This window comes from Gopherus evgoodei, chromosome 3 (assembly GCF_007399415.2).
Source record: "Gopherus evgoodei ecotype Sinaloan lineage chromosome 3, rGopEvg1_v1.p, whole genome shotgun sequence".
NCBI classification, from domain to species: Eukaryota; Metazoa; Chordata; order Testudines; family Testudinidae; genus Gopherus; species Gopherus evgoodei.
The window spans coordinates 132,104,106-132,121,569 of NC_044324.1; the positions used below are offsets into that span (position 1 = coordinate 132,104,106).

A 17,464-nucleotide genomic window follows, 5' to 3' on the forward strand; every position below is an offset into this window, starting at 1 on the left:
CTTAGTTATCAGAGCTTAATTCAGAATACCGAATTTGTTTTGATTGATGGGTCTCAGGCATACAACTTATATAACCAGTCCATCAGAGTGTCCATATCAGTTGGATGCAAAGCAAATAACTCTTGATACCAACTAAACCAGCTTTTGACAAGACTTCCATATTGGATGCCTGGACCTACCATTTGATGCCCAGCTGTCATTTGTAGGTGTTGCAAATAGAAACTGTCAAGATTTTTTTTAATATACTGTTCATAATAGGTCCATGTTTCACACCCGTAGAGCATTAATCCTTATACCCATAGAGGTATGAGAACAGCATTATGCCCTTTTGATTTGTCTGTAGACAGATTCTATGGCACTTCCAGATTCAGTGATTAAGTGACCACATGTGGAAGTATTAGGTCTATATACTGTTCATTTGGAAGGCGGCCATGCCATGGGGGAAAAAAATTTGCTTGGGGAAAAATGCCAAAACATTTCATTGAGAACTGTATGTACAACATTTGAGCTCAGTGAGATCCTGATCCTGTTTGGGTGCCACCTCAGTTTAGATAGCTTAAAAACATGCTCCACTAAGTGTACTTAATTTAGGAGTGGGTTCTTGTCTCTTTCATAATGTACTACGTTAACAACAAATGGGAGAGGAAAGGTCCAGAAGTAACATTCCTCTGACAATTACTTCAATGCTTGCATGGAAAACTAAGGGAAATTAATACATTTTCTAGCTGTCAATACATGTATTAGAGAGATGAAGTGGGTGAGATAATCTATTGGACCAACTTTTGTTGGTGAGAGACAAGCGTTCCAGATTACACAAAGATGATCTGAAGAAGAACTCTGTTTAAGCTGGAAAGTTTGTGTGTCTCGCCAACAGAAGTTTGGTCCACTAAAATACTACCTCACCCACTTCGTCTCTCCTCCTGGGACCAACATGGCTACAGCAACACTGCATGCAGTTTGGTATAACAGAGCCAGTCTCTTTGGCTGGCCAGTTAGTTTTTCATAAATCTTCTGCAGGGTTCTATGGATCAGTTTGGGAACTGCTGCCTTAATAAATTCATATTGGTAACGAGACTCTTAGTATGTATTGAGGAGCCATCTAACCTTGTACTAAGAACATGGCAAAGGTCAGGTTTTTTTAATATACAATACCATATATATCCCCTCAATTTATTGTACATCCCAAATACATTTCAGATGCAGCTGGAAACGAGTATGATCTAAGTGACTTGAGCAAAGAGGGTGAGCCCTGGATTGCTGTAGATACTTCAAAAGATGCAAAAACAAGAACTTTCTATTTGAATGTTTGCAAGCCTCTACCTTATGTGCCTGGATGTCCTGGTAAGCTGACAGTGGTGCATTAAAATGCTCTCTTCCTAGCTTGTGGTTTATGACTTAAGTACCGATTTTTGATTAATTTTTTATGAAGTAAAGAATTGATATTTATCTCTTTCTGTGTTGTGTTTATTTTAGGATTGAACTAGTTGCTGTTAGTACATGCTATAGCAAAGGTGGTAGCCATAAATACATTTTTTTAAAAAAAAGCCCCTTCTATTTATCTTAATGTGGTAAGACAACTTGCTGGAAACACAATCATGAATAAATAAACTTAGAAAGGTGCATTTTCAGTCTGTTGTCTAACAAAACCAAAGTAAAGTTCTAAATAAAATGTGCTGTCAGCTTCAGATGAACTGGTGACACTTCTTATATAGTTGATCCCTGACCAGTTCACTCTTTATGAGCTACTGCATTTTTTGACCAACTCCTTCTTTTTTTTCTTTTTTTATAAATTACCATATGTACTCGATCATAAGCTGGTTTGTTTATAAGCCAACCCCCCCAACCCCCCAAGACGGATAAGTAAAAATGGATTTTTTTTTATATCTCGTTGGTAAGCCGACCCTGTAAATCAGGGGTCACCAAACTTTGGCTCCTGGGCTATCAGGATAAGCTGCTGGTGGGCAGAGGTGGTTTGTTTACTTTGAGCGTCCACAGGCATGGAGGTAAACCGAAGTAAATAAAGTGTCTCGGCGCGCCAGCTGCTTACCCTGATGGACTGGAACAGAAACTGGTGGGGAAATCTTTTGGGGGAGAGAAGCTGGGAGTCAGGGGAATAACCCCTGTGACCACCTCCCACATGACCCCACCCCTAGCCAGAGACTTCCCCATACACTCCCTATCTCATCCTATCCCTTCCCAGGAGGATGTCTCTGACCTGGCCGCAGCCCGCTCCAGCGGGCCAGGCCGGGCAGTGTGGCCGCAGCCCGCTCCAGCGGGCCAGGCCGGGCAGCGCAGCTGCTTCGGACACTAGGGGGAGAGCAGCATGGCAAGAAATTGAGAGACTCTGGCCCCACCTCTTCCCTTCTGGCTCAGCTGGCAGTACTGCCTCTCCTTGCTCCCTCTGCTGGGGGGAGGGGCTGTGTCCCACCTCTACCTTTCTATACCCATTCATAAGCTGACCCCCATCTCTGGTGGTTCCCTTTTTTTACTAAAAAAAAATTCAGCTTATGAACAAGTACATACGGTATGTCTACATAAGTGGAGTTTTCTGTAATGAAAATGCAACATGCTGACATAAAATTTCCTATTCCTGCAGGTGGTGCAATAGGCTCCTGTGTGAAATCTGCTGATAAAGGCCAGAACCTTGGTGTTATTCAGATAAGTCCTCAAGCTGCTACTGATGGGTCTCTTAGTATTATTTACTTGAACGGTGACACATGCAAAGATAAACAGCGCTATTCTACACGTATCCTCTTTGAGTGTGATCAGACCCTTGTAAGTGTGTGTTGATTTTATATAAAATTCAAATCCTAGTAATAGGTCAGTGTTATGGCATGTAACAAAATGTATTTTTCTGCATTCCAGAAAAAAAACATAATTGGGGCCTCTAAATTTTGCTTAACGTTTTTTCAGTGTACTCTAATAACCAGAAAAGGGAAAATAACATTTTCATTGGCTTTTATTGAATAAAGTTTTATGCTGTGCGATACTAGACTTCCCATTATTACGCAATGAAGGTGGCTTTGTTCAGGGACCTGACTGATAGGGTTAAAAGTACAGACATTGAATTCGAGCAGACTTGCATCTAATCTTCATGAGTTAAACATACACTTTGATTTTGTTTGTTTTATAAAATGCATTTATCTTCTCCCCCATCACTGCTTACCCAGAAAGACAAACCTTTAAATATTAGAATTGGTGATTATTCCCCATGTGTTTGTATTGTAGGGCTCACCTATGTTTCAGCATGAGGATGGTTGTGAATTTGTGTTTATCTGGAGAACCCTGGCAGCCTGTCCTGTCCATAGAGCAGAAGGTAAAAACAAGTCTCTAAACTGGAATTAAATATGAAATGTGATCTTATTCCTTAATATTACAACAGTTTTTGTTCACCATGCTTTTGTGGAAATACTTATGTAATTGCTCTTTCATACACAATCTCAGAGCACTAAAGGCTCATCTTGGTTATGAAGAGAGAGCTTTTAGTATCTGAAAAATCCACTGACCTGTGATGGTGACAAAAACAAGTTGTGTACTTTTATGGTATGCTGTGCTTCACGAAAGTTACAAAGTGTAACCCGTGGGTAGGGTGTGGCAGCACAGGTGTCCGACTCAGGCTCATAAACTTAGCCGTCATGCTGGTTGGGGCTGGGTACATTTTTATTTCAAGCTCTAATGTTAAAATGTCATGAATTCCAAAGAAGCCTTCTGGTAACTTCTGTGTGCCATTGTGATCCTGAACCTAGTTTTTCTCTGTTTAAATTGTCAATGATGTATAAGCAAAAATCAGAAGTTTTGTTATAAAAGTACTCTGAACCATTATTATTACTCTTGATAATGCTGTAGGATCAGTACTGCTGCAAAGGCCAATCCTATTAAGATTACCTTTCTTTGGGCCCTAGTAAGCTTGGTGGCATGTGGAGGGAATAGCTCTAAATATACGGTGATGATTCTCAACACACAGGTGTCTTGGTTTGATTAAAATCTGTGTTTTAAAAACGTGGCGCAAGAACCTTCGCTGGTGTAAATCAGTGTAGTTCCATCCACTGAAGGCAGTGAAGCTGTCCTGACTTACACCAGCTTAGGGTTTGCCTCAAGTTGCAGTTTAATCCACAACTACTCTAGTTCTTACGTTTAAGTAAAGCTGTGATATATAAATAAAGTTACATAAGTATACATTATGATGTCTGAACATAGGTCTGATCTGCAGTGGCAATTCCTGAGTCGTCTTTGTCCACTGTTGTCACCCGATGCTTAGAGAAAGGTGTAAGAGTGCTGCACTAGACAGAAGTGGGATAAGCTGCCCATCCAAAACTGCTCTCCTCCTTGCTACCTCACTACTCATTCTCTATTTGCAGATGATTAATAAATAAAGGTCCTGGACCTGGCACTCCTCCACTTTTAACCTTTTGGCATGATGAAAGTTGACTAATCCTGCTCTGTCCTGCTTCCTAGACAGTTTTTGATCTGTGGCCATATTTTGTCTCATGAGTTTATTTTTGAATACTGCTTTAAAACAGTGAATATTTTAAGTTTTTAATCTAACAATTTTAAGAGGTTATTAAATTGAGCTTTTCTCTTAATTGTCACTAAAAGCTAAATAAAAGAGTGAAACTCTTAAGTGGCTTCTCACATGAACAGAAATGAGTTGCTTTAACTGAAGTGGCCTTCCAATAAAGTTTGGAGCAAAATTTTACTCTAGGGTTCTTACGAGTGATCAGCAGGAGGCTGCCTAGTAAGGACTGTCATTTTGTGCAGGTTTGACTCTGCAGGTCTGTGTGTCTGTCTGTCTGTCTGTCTCTCTCTTGCATAGCTTGTGTTTAGCTGTTAATGTATTTGCAATTTAAGCCTTCTGTTAACTTTGATTTAAAGGAGATAACTGTCAAGTGAAAGATCCAAGGTACGGTTTTGTGTATGATCTGAGGCCCCTTTCTGAGAAGGAGAAGGCAGTGAGTACAGATGAATACGACTACTATTTCAGAGTCTGTGAGAGAATAACAGAAGCGTGCCCTCAGGTGAATCGTCTGAGCAATGTGTCGTCATGCCAAGTAAAGAAGCAAGACCACTCTGTTAAAGTAGCAGGTATAGTAGTTGTTGGGTTTATTGAGAGGAGTTGGGAGGGGGTTGCTGTGTCACTCTGGAAGTGAGAGTGCAGCTTTCAGTGCCACTGTGCATCTCTGGGAAGTACAGAACCACTGCCAAGCAGATCTTAATATAAATTAGTAAAACATCATTTAAGGAGCAGCTCCTACTTCTGTGTTCCTAAAATGGCTTCTGTATAACTAGACGCTGTCCTTACCATCTCTTTCTGACTCTAGTCAATCATGCCCCATATCCAGTTATCAGCTTTGAATAAGTCCTATACTGCCACTCAACTATAGGGTACAGACCACAGTGAATCAGAAGCTCAGGTTGGGAGCGACTGAGAGCACTGCATCTGCTGACGCGACTTTCTATGAATCTTCACTGGCTAATGCACAAGTGTCAATGACAGGCTGTGGGGGAGCAGAGTCCCTTCTCTTACTGGAGGCTGTTTATAACATAGTGCTTTGAAGGGAGTTAAGGGGCAGATGAGGTGGCTACATTGGCTGGCAAATGAAGGACTGTGGCTTCAGCGAAAATGTCAGGATGATTTCAGAGTAGAGAGAAGAACTGTACACATTCTGTGATCTAACTGGCAATGATGGTAAAGATGTTGCAGAAGAGCACACGAGGCCTCTGACTGTATGGCAGTCTTTCTGCATAGAAATTCTTTTTCACAGCTAAGATTGAGTTATTCGATGTAGCTAAAAAACCTATCATCACCAGAAACCTGTAACTTCTCTGTCATGATCTGAGACAGTATGGGCAGAAATGTATACTTACTGTCCCTTACCTAGTCCTTGTGGCCCTGCTGGCAGAAGTATTGACTAGAACTATGCAAATGTACTGGATTAGCTTTCTATATTTAGATTCAAATAGTAATTTGATTCTATTTCAACTTTTTTCTATATAATTTAAAAGGTTTATATACTGAGAAGCTGACCTTTGAACATGGATTAATAAAAATCAACTATACCAGTGGGGAGAGATGCCACAAAATATATGAGCGCTCAACTGCCATATTTTTTTACTGTGATCACAACACTCTGGAGGTTAGTATATCTTTTGTACACTGAAGTCTTTGGGAGCTGCAGAAAGAATAGTTTCTGAAATTATTCATATGAGTTACCATACTGGGAGGGCTGGGGAGACAAGTGTGAGGGAAACTATGTATCTTCTTGTTAAAGAAGGATTGCACTTTTTTCTTGAAACAACACTTCTCACTGCCTCCCTCCCCCCATTCCTGACTGAGTTAAATTATTTTGTTGTCCTCCTTAGTTGTGGGATAATGTGGCTAGATAGAAAATGCATCAGCAGCTAAATGAATGGCACCCTGAGGTGACATCTGGATGTCTGCCTGGCATGATATGGGGACCTCAGGGAAATCTCCAGCACCATTCCTCTTACTGGAGAATTACTATGACTACAGAAGCTGAATCATGAGCCCTCAACTGGCTTTTAAAGGAGATTGGAAAAGGATCTTTCTTTATAAGGGAATAATTTGATTTTAAGTGTAAAACGCATGGCATGAGAATGAGTAGCTTGTCCTACAGAAGAACAGGACATTCTTTTGTTACACGTTAACCGAGATTATATTTTTTTATAAGAAACATACCTTGTAAATGAATTATTAGAAGGTACAGAATTCTAGGAAATATGTTCATCTTGATCATGCTAATCTTGCCCCTACAGACAGTGGTAGATTCCACCTTTTTAAGTCTGCCTGATGCTTAGTAAGAGTGTGCTTTATGCCAAGTTGAAACACACACTTCCAGAAGAGCTGCATTGCAGAGCATGACTAAATTCCTGGAATATACTCGTCTGAGGATTAGACCTCTTAGTTTGGAAGAAATATATTGCTGCACTGCCATGTTCCCAAAAGCCCCAACTTTCCAAAGCCAGGACTGCTTTATTTTTTTATGGCCATATTGACACTTCCAGTTCTGCCACCCCCCAATGAACCAAATCTGTCCCTTCATAAATGCAATTAATTTACATATTCACAGGGCTATTTCTGTAGCCCTCAGTATCACCTTGAAGGTGAAGGTGGCCCTCCTCCTCCTGATCCCTCTGCTCCTTTTCCCTAGCCCATATTCTGAAAGGACCAGTGGCTATGGGGTTGCTCTGCTTGCCTACTCCCATTTTGGAGGAACTGGGCAGAAGCTAACAGTTCTAACCACTCTGTTTCCTCTCTTTTCCCTTTTCCTTCCTGGTTAAAGAAACAGTGGCCCTTACACTGCTCTGCTACTCCTCCCTTCCTACAGTCCTCTAGAAGAGCCACTGGTTCTTGACCCTTTCCTGTGGGTAACATTTTTACATGCCCTTGATGAATGGCACTTTTCTGAGCTCTGGTTGTGTATACACAACTTTAGGACTGGTAACATGTGAAGGTATCCTCTGCATTCAGCTGTATAATGTTAGATCTCTGATTGATTGGTGTCTTGTCTAACTGCACTAATGTTTGAAAGCCAAATGAGGAAGTAGGGGAAATTTTGTTCACTGCTGTATTTAGAGATGTGAAATATAAACTTCTCTGCTTCCTTTTTTTTTTTTCAGCCAGTGTTTCTAAAAGAAACTCCCGATTGTACCTACCTGTTTGAATGGCATACCCAATATGCCTGTCCACCCTTTCGATCCATAGAATGCTCCTACAAGTAAGCTGTGCCTCACTCTGACCTAAACTGCTGATACTGTGACGTGTGCCCATTCAGGAGACATTGTATTCAGCATGAGCAGCTATGATCACAGCCATTATTTTCTCTCGTTGATAATGTGATCCAATGTGAATTTGCAATGGGTTAAATTGTAACGTGTATCACCAATGGACAAGTGCAAATGTAATTCTCTGGGATGGGGAAAACAAACTTAAGCTTATGAACTAATGTTGTATATGGGAATAGAGTGCTTTTGGGAAGTCAGGAAGGTTTGACAGTTTAGTGTCAAAACAAACATTGTTAGACGGGGCGGGAGAAGGAGCAGAAAGAGAGGCCAGAGATAATATGAAGCTGTTGGTGTTGAGGTTTTGAACCATTGAAAAGGAGAGGTATGTATGATGGAAATTGGAACCTAATGTTTGAATTTGTCTGTATGTGTTGAAATGTAGCTGACAACCAGCACGTGCGCTCTCTCTGATCCTCCTAGAAGCAAGATAACTTGTGAGGCTTTCCCAGTAAAACATTTTTGAATAGTTCTCTAGGTCAGTTTCACAGAGCTATTAAGGTCAGACGAGACCAGAATTCAGACTAGAGGATCTAATAATGTATATCAGGGTTCATGAAGTTCTGCCCAGATACACCTAGAGTAAGCCCCGAGACTTTAATTAGACTAAAGCATTTAATCCTCAGAAGATTAAACTGTGTGCCACAGGCAGGGATCAGGGGAGACTGAGGTCCCCAAGTGCCAGAGGTCTCTGCAGTGCCAGGGAATTGATTTAGGTGAGAGACACCTAGCTGGTTCTAGCATGTTAACCATACCCTGTGCTTCAGAGGAAGGGAGGAAAAAAATCCCCAGTGCCCAGCCCATCTGACCTGGGGGATAACTCCTTCTTGACCCCAAATCTGGCAATCACTTTGCTTTGAGTAAGACGCGCCAGCTAGGGACCTAGATAGGGTGGACCGATGTTACAGAGAATCCTCTATCTAATGGCTGCTCTTGGCAAACCTACGAGGTGAGACCTGGCTGAGATGCTGCTAATAACCTACTGTTGGTGTAGGAGTTCCAGACACTTCCTGCATGTAGCATTTTCCCATGAATCAGTGCAGAATTGTTGATCCAGCATGGTGGTCTGCTTTTGGAGGTGGCTTTGATTCATCTAAATGTAAAACTGTTTTGTTTAATGCAGAGACAACAAAGGAAACTCATTTGATCTTTCACCTCTGACACGGCATAGAGAAAACTGGGAAGCTATTCCAATGTCTGGCTCAACACAAAAGTACTATATTAATGTCTGCCAGTCCTTAGTGCTACATGCAGGGGCAGGTAAGAGCAAGAGAAATACATATTTAAATGTCATTGGTAGTTATGGGATCAAAACAGGAGGAGAGACAGCCCTGTCTCCTCTCCCCACTGTGCCAACAGCAAAACAAAAGATCACCAGGCACAGCTGTGGCTTGTGGGCAGCAGAGTGAAGGCCAGTGCTTAGGGTCAGTTTCATTGTAACCAATGGTGGAGTTCCCCCGCAGCTCTTTTCTTTACCTCCACCACCTCAGTCTGTCTTCACTACTCTCTAGCTCTTCCCCCTTTATTCTAAATCTGCCATAGATCTTGGAGGTGGGCAAGATGGCACAGAAGAGCATCACTGGAGGAGGGTGACCTTTTGAGGAGGTTGCTTCTCTCTAGCCCCATGGAACTTATCCTAGATTCTTTGCCAGGTGTCTAGGGGCAGGTATTCTGGCAGCTGATCTGTGCAGTAGCAGACCTCCCTTCTAGCAGCCACAGCTGTGGCTGGTTCCTCCAGCTGCTGCATGACCTTGTGAGTGGGAGGTGAAGCTGTATAAAGGAAGCAAAGAGCCCTTGAGGATGAGTGTCCCAAGTGACTAAGTGTCCAAAATTAACATAATCCGTTCTTTTCAAGACTGAGGTCACCCATTTAAAGTGATGGTCAAGCTAAGCATTTCTTTTAAAGTGATGTTGATGAGTAGCATTAGCACTTTGCTGCTAGGATATATGTGGAAGAATCCCTTGTTTCATAAACATGCATCCTAAACTGTTAGGACAACTGGTGATGGAGTCACAGAGAGCAAACATCACATTTTGCATTCGTCTCTTGTCTAGGGTCTTGCCCATCAGATGCAGCTGCCTGCTTAGTGGATGGTTCCAAATATATAAATCTAGGTGAGGTTGCTGATGGACCACGATGGGAAAATGGCATTTCTGTTCTAAAGTATGTAAATGGGGAGCCATGTCCAGACAAAATTCGCAAAAGGACAACAATAATACGCCTCAAGTGTGATGAAAGCAGAGTTGTAAGTATGGTACTGCCAGTAGGGTTTTATCTTGCTGTGACGTATCCACTTTTCTGCGAAGGAAAAATGCTCGCTGCTATTTTGGGGTGAGGCAAAAACACTTTTGGTGCAATTGGATTGGAACTAGCTGTGCGATGTAAGGAAGGAGTTGAGCTCCAGATCTGAGACTCTTAGAATTTGAGCGACTGACCAGAAAGGTCTTTTTCATGTCTAATATGCCTGCTAGTGCAGAGTTTTTTCTCTCTAGTACATAGTCCAACATTTTCTCTAGCTTTCAGATATACCCAGCAGTGGAGTTTCCATTACTTGCTGTGGGAAAGTATTACACAGCTGAAATAACCTTACGTCTTGAAGAATCCTGTTCCTCCTGCCCTGATATATGGGCTAAATGTTCCTTTTTAATTTATCTTGTTGCACAATTATATATGCCACCCTCTGTGTTCACACCCTGAAAATATTTATTTACAGATTGTTACCTGGCTCTCACCTTTTTAGTCATCACAGCCCACTCTCACAAGCTGAGTTCTTTAACTCTCCTCATGCCATCTCTCCTGCCCATCATCACTTCTGTTGCTGTTACTCTGATCTTCTTCTGCCTTGTCAGTATGAAATGACCAGAACAGAATATAGGAGTCTAGTCCCACTCTGGTGGGAAAGCACCTAGATAGATTTGGCCTAAGTGGTAAATGCAGTAAGGACAGTCTGTTACATTTAAATGTTTGCCGTACCTGTGTGAAGATACTTTGATTTATCTCTCTCAAATCTTCTGTGTTTTTCAGGAGTCTAAACCAGAATTAGTAACTACTATTGAAGAATGTGAATATACTTTCTTATGGTTCACTGCTGCTGCATGTCCTCTGAAAAGAAATGTTCAAAATGACTGCAGAGTAACCAACCCTGCTACAGGTAAGGCAGACCCTGAACGGATTGTTGCCTCAGAAAATTCCAGCGTTGGATTCCTCTGAAGTAGCTTAAAAGGCAAATAATTGTCAAAACTGGTTAGTGCCTTTAGGGCATCCTGTGGAGTCAGGAGCGCTGGGCTGTGATTCTTAAGCATCTCTTTAAAAAGCCATTGCTTGTTTGACTCAATTTTATTTATTTTGATTCTGCAAAAGGAATAAATTCTTCCTTGTTCTCCCTGCAGGCCATCTCTTTGACCTGAATTCTTTAAAGAGAGAGTCTGGCTACAGACTCTATGACAGCAAGAAAAGAAGAACGCTTCAGCTGAATGTTTGTAATGAAGCTAAAAGCCCATGTGGTAGTGGGGTTGGTAAGTTTGTTTTGTTTGCTTTTTCTGAATTTGCCTTCTGTGCTTGTAAATAGTAAGCCACAACACTAACAATAGATCAGTCAGTGAAACACTCTGCCTAAAGAAAAACCTGTTTTTCCTTACAGTATTAAACACTAAAACATACAAGTGGGCAAGAGATAATGGAATATAATGCACTGATACGTGGGGAGATAGAGGTAGTCTGGTTGGGACTCAGTGGTGCAAAATACTTTAAAATCATAAGAAATGTAACATGTTAGCAATGGAGTTAGAAATGGACAACATTTTTCATGGAGAAGTGAATGTTGCTCAGTCCATGTCTGAACAGAAGCCCTTCTCTCTGGACCATGGAGACAGGCCCGTAGCTCTGGCTGCAAGCAGGGAATAGGGCTAGTTCTTTGTTGAATTCTTCAGAGTTCTCAGCCTCTGGGCATGTTCAGGCAGCATGCTATGGGTCTCTGCTTTGGGACAAGACTTGGGAATTTGTGTTGAGCCCTCTGTCTTAAAAGAACAAAAAAACAAAACACTTGGCACTTGGAACAAAAATCAGGGAAAGGTATGGTTCCCAGAAGATGGAAATCTGCCTCTTTTCAAGAAAACTAAACTCCCCCCTCCACCATCACTTGTAAACAGCTGATTGCAAAACTGACCAGAAACACTGCAAATAACAAGCAGCAGAAACTCCATTAAACTGTTTTAGGTTGTGGAGTGACATGTGACAGTCACCAATATAATTTAAGTTTTTTCAGCCAAACTATTTAAGGAACAGCTGTGACTCCATTTCAGTTCAGTGAGACTTTATTAACATGACAAGTTATACAAGTGCTGCCAAATTGTAAGAGAGACACCCCTTGGATATGTATTGTGACCCTTCTTCCAACAACCTCAAACTGCACTCAAATTTAAGGAAATAAATGTGAATTCAGACCTGTATGTTAGGAAACCACTTACAAGGCATAGTGGCTATCATGAGACAGAAGAGCACTTCTGCTAGTGCATTTAGTTATACCTGGGGGAATTCTGTGCCAAAATTAATTCTGCGCACAATATTTTCAAATTCTACAAAATTCAGCATATTTTTGTCAAAATAACACAATATAATCACACCAGTTTCAATTATTTTTGCTCATTTATTTCAACATACCTGTCAGCAAGTATGTCTGTAACAATACAGACAACAAAAGAGATTCAGGAAATATTTTTTGCCAAATAGATTCCTTGCTAGGCGTATTAATACAGAACTCTGAGTAATTGATTTATATGACAATACAGAACCGTATTTTCCACACCCCCTCAGAAGCAGTGCAAAGGTTTGGGGGCGTCAGGTAACGGGGTGGCTGAGGGAGAGTGAAGTAAATGGCTGGGAAGGAGCCTGGGTGTGAACTTCAAGGGTTGTTTAGTATGGGGAAAAGTATGGAACAGGTTTTTTATTTTTTGGGGGGGTGGGGGGGAAGACAGGGAGAGACTGTTAGCGAGCTTCCCCCATGCAGACCCTGGCTGGCCCCTAGACTCTCCCATTCAGTCAGGTACACCTGCCCCTGTCCACTTGTGTGTCTGTGCCCTCACTCAACCACTCCCCGACCCTATGTAGCTCCTCCCCTCCCCCATCGCTATGTGTCTCTGCACCTCCCTCCACTCTCATTCAGCCCCTGCCCCAGTCTGTCCTCCCCCCCATTACCCCTTATGAGCACCTGTCTGACACCCCTCTCCAGCACCCAACAGACCCTGTCTCCTGGCCTGACAAGCGCTGGGAAGGCAGCTCTCTTCTCTTGCTGCTGGGAGCTGCAAATTTGGTCTGTTGCTACGATGCCCTCTAGTGGGGAAAAAGGCAGGACTGCTTCAACATTTTGACAGAAGCTTTTTTTTCTACATGGAAAAAAAAAATCTACAGGGTTCATTAAATAAAAACATGCACGGTAATGCAGATTTCCCTCAGGAGTAATTTAGTATAAATGTAGTCTACACTAGGTACTAATCCCATCCCTAAATCAGACTTCCAGTGGTGACCTGTTAAGAGGATGTTTAATAAATCTTTATGTAGCAGACTAATCTGGTCTAGAAGACTGACACAGTCGTGTTCTCCCATATTAAGTGTCCACTACAGTAGTAGGTAAGGTGTTATCTGCCATGTAGTAAAACTGAACCTAACAGGCCTTGGAAGCCTATGGCAGGCAACGTTTAAGATTTAGTGTAGAAACACTTGCATTGATGCAACAAAGCTGTGGGATTCTAGCTGGGGTGAAGGAATTAGAACTCTCCTCTCTCTTAAACAATCTTTAGTTGATGACACGCAAACTGCACTTTTAGAATTGAAAAGAGAATCAACACTGATGGTCCACACTTCACTGATCCATTTATGGCTAAGTATCACAGCATGTCAGGTATAATGTCCTTTGCTACTCTGTGTGGCCCCATATTCTGACCCATAGTGGCTGCAGTAGTACCCCTGTCAGAGTTCTTACAGTCTACCAGATAAATATGTAATTCCACAAAGGATGACAGTTATCATCACTTCAAATGTTGTCTGCCTGTAACTGCTTTGAGTAATTTATACTGATCTCTCTCTAATATAAAGAGATATTAATACCCAAAGGGCTTAACACCCATCAAATAGGCAAGTAACCTACCTTATTTCATCTTAGACAAAAAGTCCATTTCTAGTTTTTCAGGGGCTAATGTTCTTTGCATCCTTATAATTTAAAAGAAGCAAATGTCTAGTTCCGAATGTTTGCGGGGAGATGAGGAATGGGGGGCCAGGACTAGGAGTGGCTATAGTAAAACTTTGCCTGTTACCTTTCATCTTGACTGAATGTTCTACAGGCACCATGCCCTTTTGATGTTGGTAAAATGTTGATATTTAAACATGTGGTATCAACTACTTGCACCACTATTGAGAGGGTTTTTTTTAATTTGGAAAAATTAAAAAATTTTAAACCTTGTTTGGGGGGAAAAGGTAATAATTCAGAATGCTTTTAGTCCTAGTTCAAGACCACTGTAGGATTTAAGGAACAACCGTAATTTACCACACAATTACACAGTACAATCAGATTATTCATTTTCTTTCCTAGCCAATAACTTTTGTCCCCATTTGACTTTAATTTAGGTGCCTGCATTATTGGTGGTCAGAAGCCAATTAATGCTGGAAGGCTGAGTAAAATGTTGATTTATGAGGATCAGCTGTTGAAGCTTGTCTACTCAGGGGGAGATCCCTGTCCTGCAAATGCTGAATTGAAACACACAAGCTTTTTTAGCTTTGTGTGCAAGTCTGATGCTGGAGCTGGTAGCCAACCTGTGCTTTTGTCCTTTGATGAGCAGACGTGCACCCATTACTTTTCTTGGCATACTACTTTAGCCTGTGAGGAGGAGGTAAGAGAATCAACAAGTCTTTCTGAAACAGAAACCACAGACACAGTACAGTGGAAAAAACATTCTGCTTCTTGTTAACGTCATCTTGATGTGGCAAAAGTGGTGTTCTTTAAATTCTACATTTCAAGGGAAAGGTCTCATCTCATATTGTACCATAACTTATAAAGAAGTTCATAGCAGAAGTGTCTCTTTTAGCAGTGAGTATAATTTTGTGTTACAGTAAAAGGTACAAGTCTGCTACCAGGTAGTACTTGTAATCAAAGGATTTCTAGTTTCGGTACTTATTGACCAATCTGAGAGTACTCTTAACAAGAACAGAGAGGGCGTTTTTAGATGTTAACCTCTGAGTTAATGTGACACGCTTTTGATAGCTTGTAAGAACTCATTTCATTGAGTACCTTGAAAGATATACTGTAGCTGAAACAGAAATTATGGACCTGATGCAGAAATTGCACGGTGGGGCTCTGTGGCCTGTTACGCAGATAAGGTTACGTGATCATAATGGTTCCTTCTGTCCTTAGAAGTCTATGACGTATTTTGCAGTTGCTTTCCTCCTAGCTACCATTCAAAACCCCAAAACTTTCATATGATTTATGAGAAACGTAGACACTATACTTTCTGGCACCAAGAAAATCTGAGAAACATGATTGTACAATGGAAAAAAAATTTACTGGATTGTAATTAAATGGCTTAAATGCTGTACTTGGAGTATACGCCCATGACTGATTTCGAGATTGCTACTGAGTTTGCTGACCTTTTGAGACATTTTTATGGCTGCCTACTGTGATGGGGCAAGGCCAGATGGTTACAGTAAAGTAGTAAGGAACAGGTATGTTAGCCCCAGGCTAAACAAATCCCTGGTACCATGGTAACCAAGTGGCGGTTGCTCCAGGTTAATCAAGACACCTGGGGCCAATTAAGATAGCTACATTGATTGGGACACCTGAAGCCAATCAAGGGCTGGCTGGAACTAGTTAAAAGCCTCCCAGTTAGTGATGGGGGCATGTGAGGAGCTGGGAGCAAGAGGAGCAGGGAGCTGAGAGTGAGAGGGTGTGCTGCTGGAGGATTGAGGAGTACAAGCATTATCAGACACCACGAGGAAGGTCTTGTGGTGAGGATAAAGAAGGTGTTTGGAGGAGGCCATGGGGAAGTAGCCCCAGGAGTTGTAGCTGTCATGCCGCTGTTACAGGAGGCACTATAGACAGCTGCAATCCACAGGGCCCTGGGCTGGAACCTGGAGTAGAGGGCAGGCCCGGGTTCCCCCCAAACCTCCCAACTCCTGATCAAACACAGGAGGAGTTGACCCAGACTGTGGGTTCCACCAGAGGGGAAGATCACTGAGGTGAGAAAATCCACCAATAAGCGCAGGACCCACCAAGGTAGAGGAGGAACTTAGTGTAGTGTGACAAAGAAATTACACACCAATTCTTAATTTCTCTCTCCCTTAGTGGCGAATCTGGGCCCAAAGTCATAAACATTAAATAAGAAAATCCCATTTCCTCTAACAAATATAAATTATGTAGATTACTGTCAGTAGCTAAGCAAAGAGCAACAAATGCAGTTTTACTTAAAGGCTCTCCAAATTGAATTTGAAATTTAATTCCACTTGAAATTAATTCTCTGGCCAGAGGGAGAAAGGGAAGTATCATTGTATAATAGACAGTTTCCATAAAGGCATCACATTTGTTTTCTAACAGGTGAAATGCTCAGTGCTGAATGGCAGCTCAGTTATTGACCTCTCCCCTCTGATCCATCGAACTGGTTATTATGAGGCATTTGTTGATGAGTTAACTGACAGCACTCCAGATTTCTATATTAACATCTGTGAGCCTCTGAATCCAGTCGCAGATGTCAACTGCCCACCTGGAGCGGCTGTCTGCATGGATCCTGTTAATGGACCCCCCATAGTAAGTATGGTGGAACTATTAGCACTGAAATATTTTGAGATCCTGTAACTCTAACAACTCCTTCTTCGAATAACACCTCTTACCCCAGTGAAACTGGTCTGATTATGAGTTTTTGGGGGAAAGGTTGATTAAAACTACATCTGCAAAATCCTGCCCCATCACACCATTTGTCACTTCTCCTCAAACTGTTTCCATGTCTTGTATCACCATGGCTATCCTCTGAGTTGGAAAGACCCACTGGCATTGCAGACTTCAGTCTTCTGTGATATATACCGGCAGCTCACACCAGGATAGATCCAAAACATTAGTCAAATATGTCTCATTTTTGGTTTATATTTAGCAGTACCTACTAGGTGTTTGGATTGGTGAGTAGAAGCTTTTAAGTAGTCGCTTATATATGGTGGAGAAAAGATGCTAGCCATAAAATTAATACAGTGTCCTAAATATGAAGCTGTATGTGTCCCAGTGTGTAGTGAAATGTAATTACAGGTGAATTATCTCCAAAACCTTATGTGAACATTTGACTACCAGATATCTTGGCTTGCAAAGCAACAGTTGAAGGTGAAATTGGATTTGAAGGTGATGGTAACTCACCATCATAAGGAAGGTTGCTAGGGATGTTGACGTTTTCTCTTGCTGAATCTTAGTGAAGATTAACTTCCAAAAATGTGCATCAAGAGTCAGTAAATGCTGTGCGCAAGTGAAACTAGTATTTTAAGTGACGCAATTTCTTTATACTTGAGACTTTGGATGCTTCCGTGTTGGCTAAGAAGAAATCCATTTGTTACTTGAAAACAGCACTCTTTCTTGGGCTAATGACACATCTTGCACACAAGATGTGAAATTTTGTTGGTTTATTGTGTGCTGTTTTTTCA

At 41.6% G+C, this 17,464-nt stretch overlaps 1 protein-coding gene across 1 annotated transcript in view; it reads left to right on the top strand.

Moving 5' to 3' along the window:
* IGF2R (insulin like growth factor 2 receptor) overlaps positions 1-17,464 on the top strand; it is a 95,428-nt gene that overhangs the window by 52,488 nt on the left and 25,476 nt on the right. Inside the window, 12 exon segments of the mRNA XM_030556692.1 lie at positions 1,198-1,341; positions 2,597-2,775; positions 3,229-3,316; positions 4,873-5,082; positions 6,004-6,134; positions 7,639-7,736; positions 8,924-9,060; positions 9,856-10,046; positions 10,826-10,952; positions 11,191-11,316; positions 14,420-14,682; positions 16,380-16,589. Of these exon segments, the coding sequence (XP_030412552.1) occupies positions 1,198-1,341; positions 2,597-2,775; positions 3,229-3,316; positions 4,873-5,082; positions 6,004-6,134; positions 7,639-7,736; positions 8,924-9,060; positions 9,856-10,046; positions 10,826-10,952; positions 11,191-11,316; positions 14,420-14,682; positions 16,380-16,589 (1,904 nt within the window).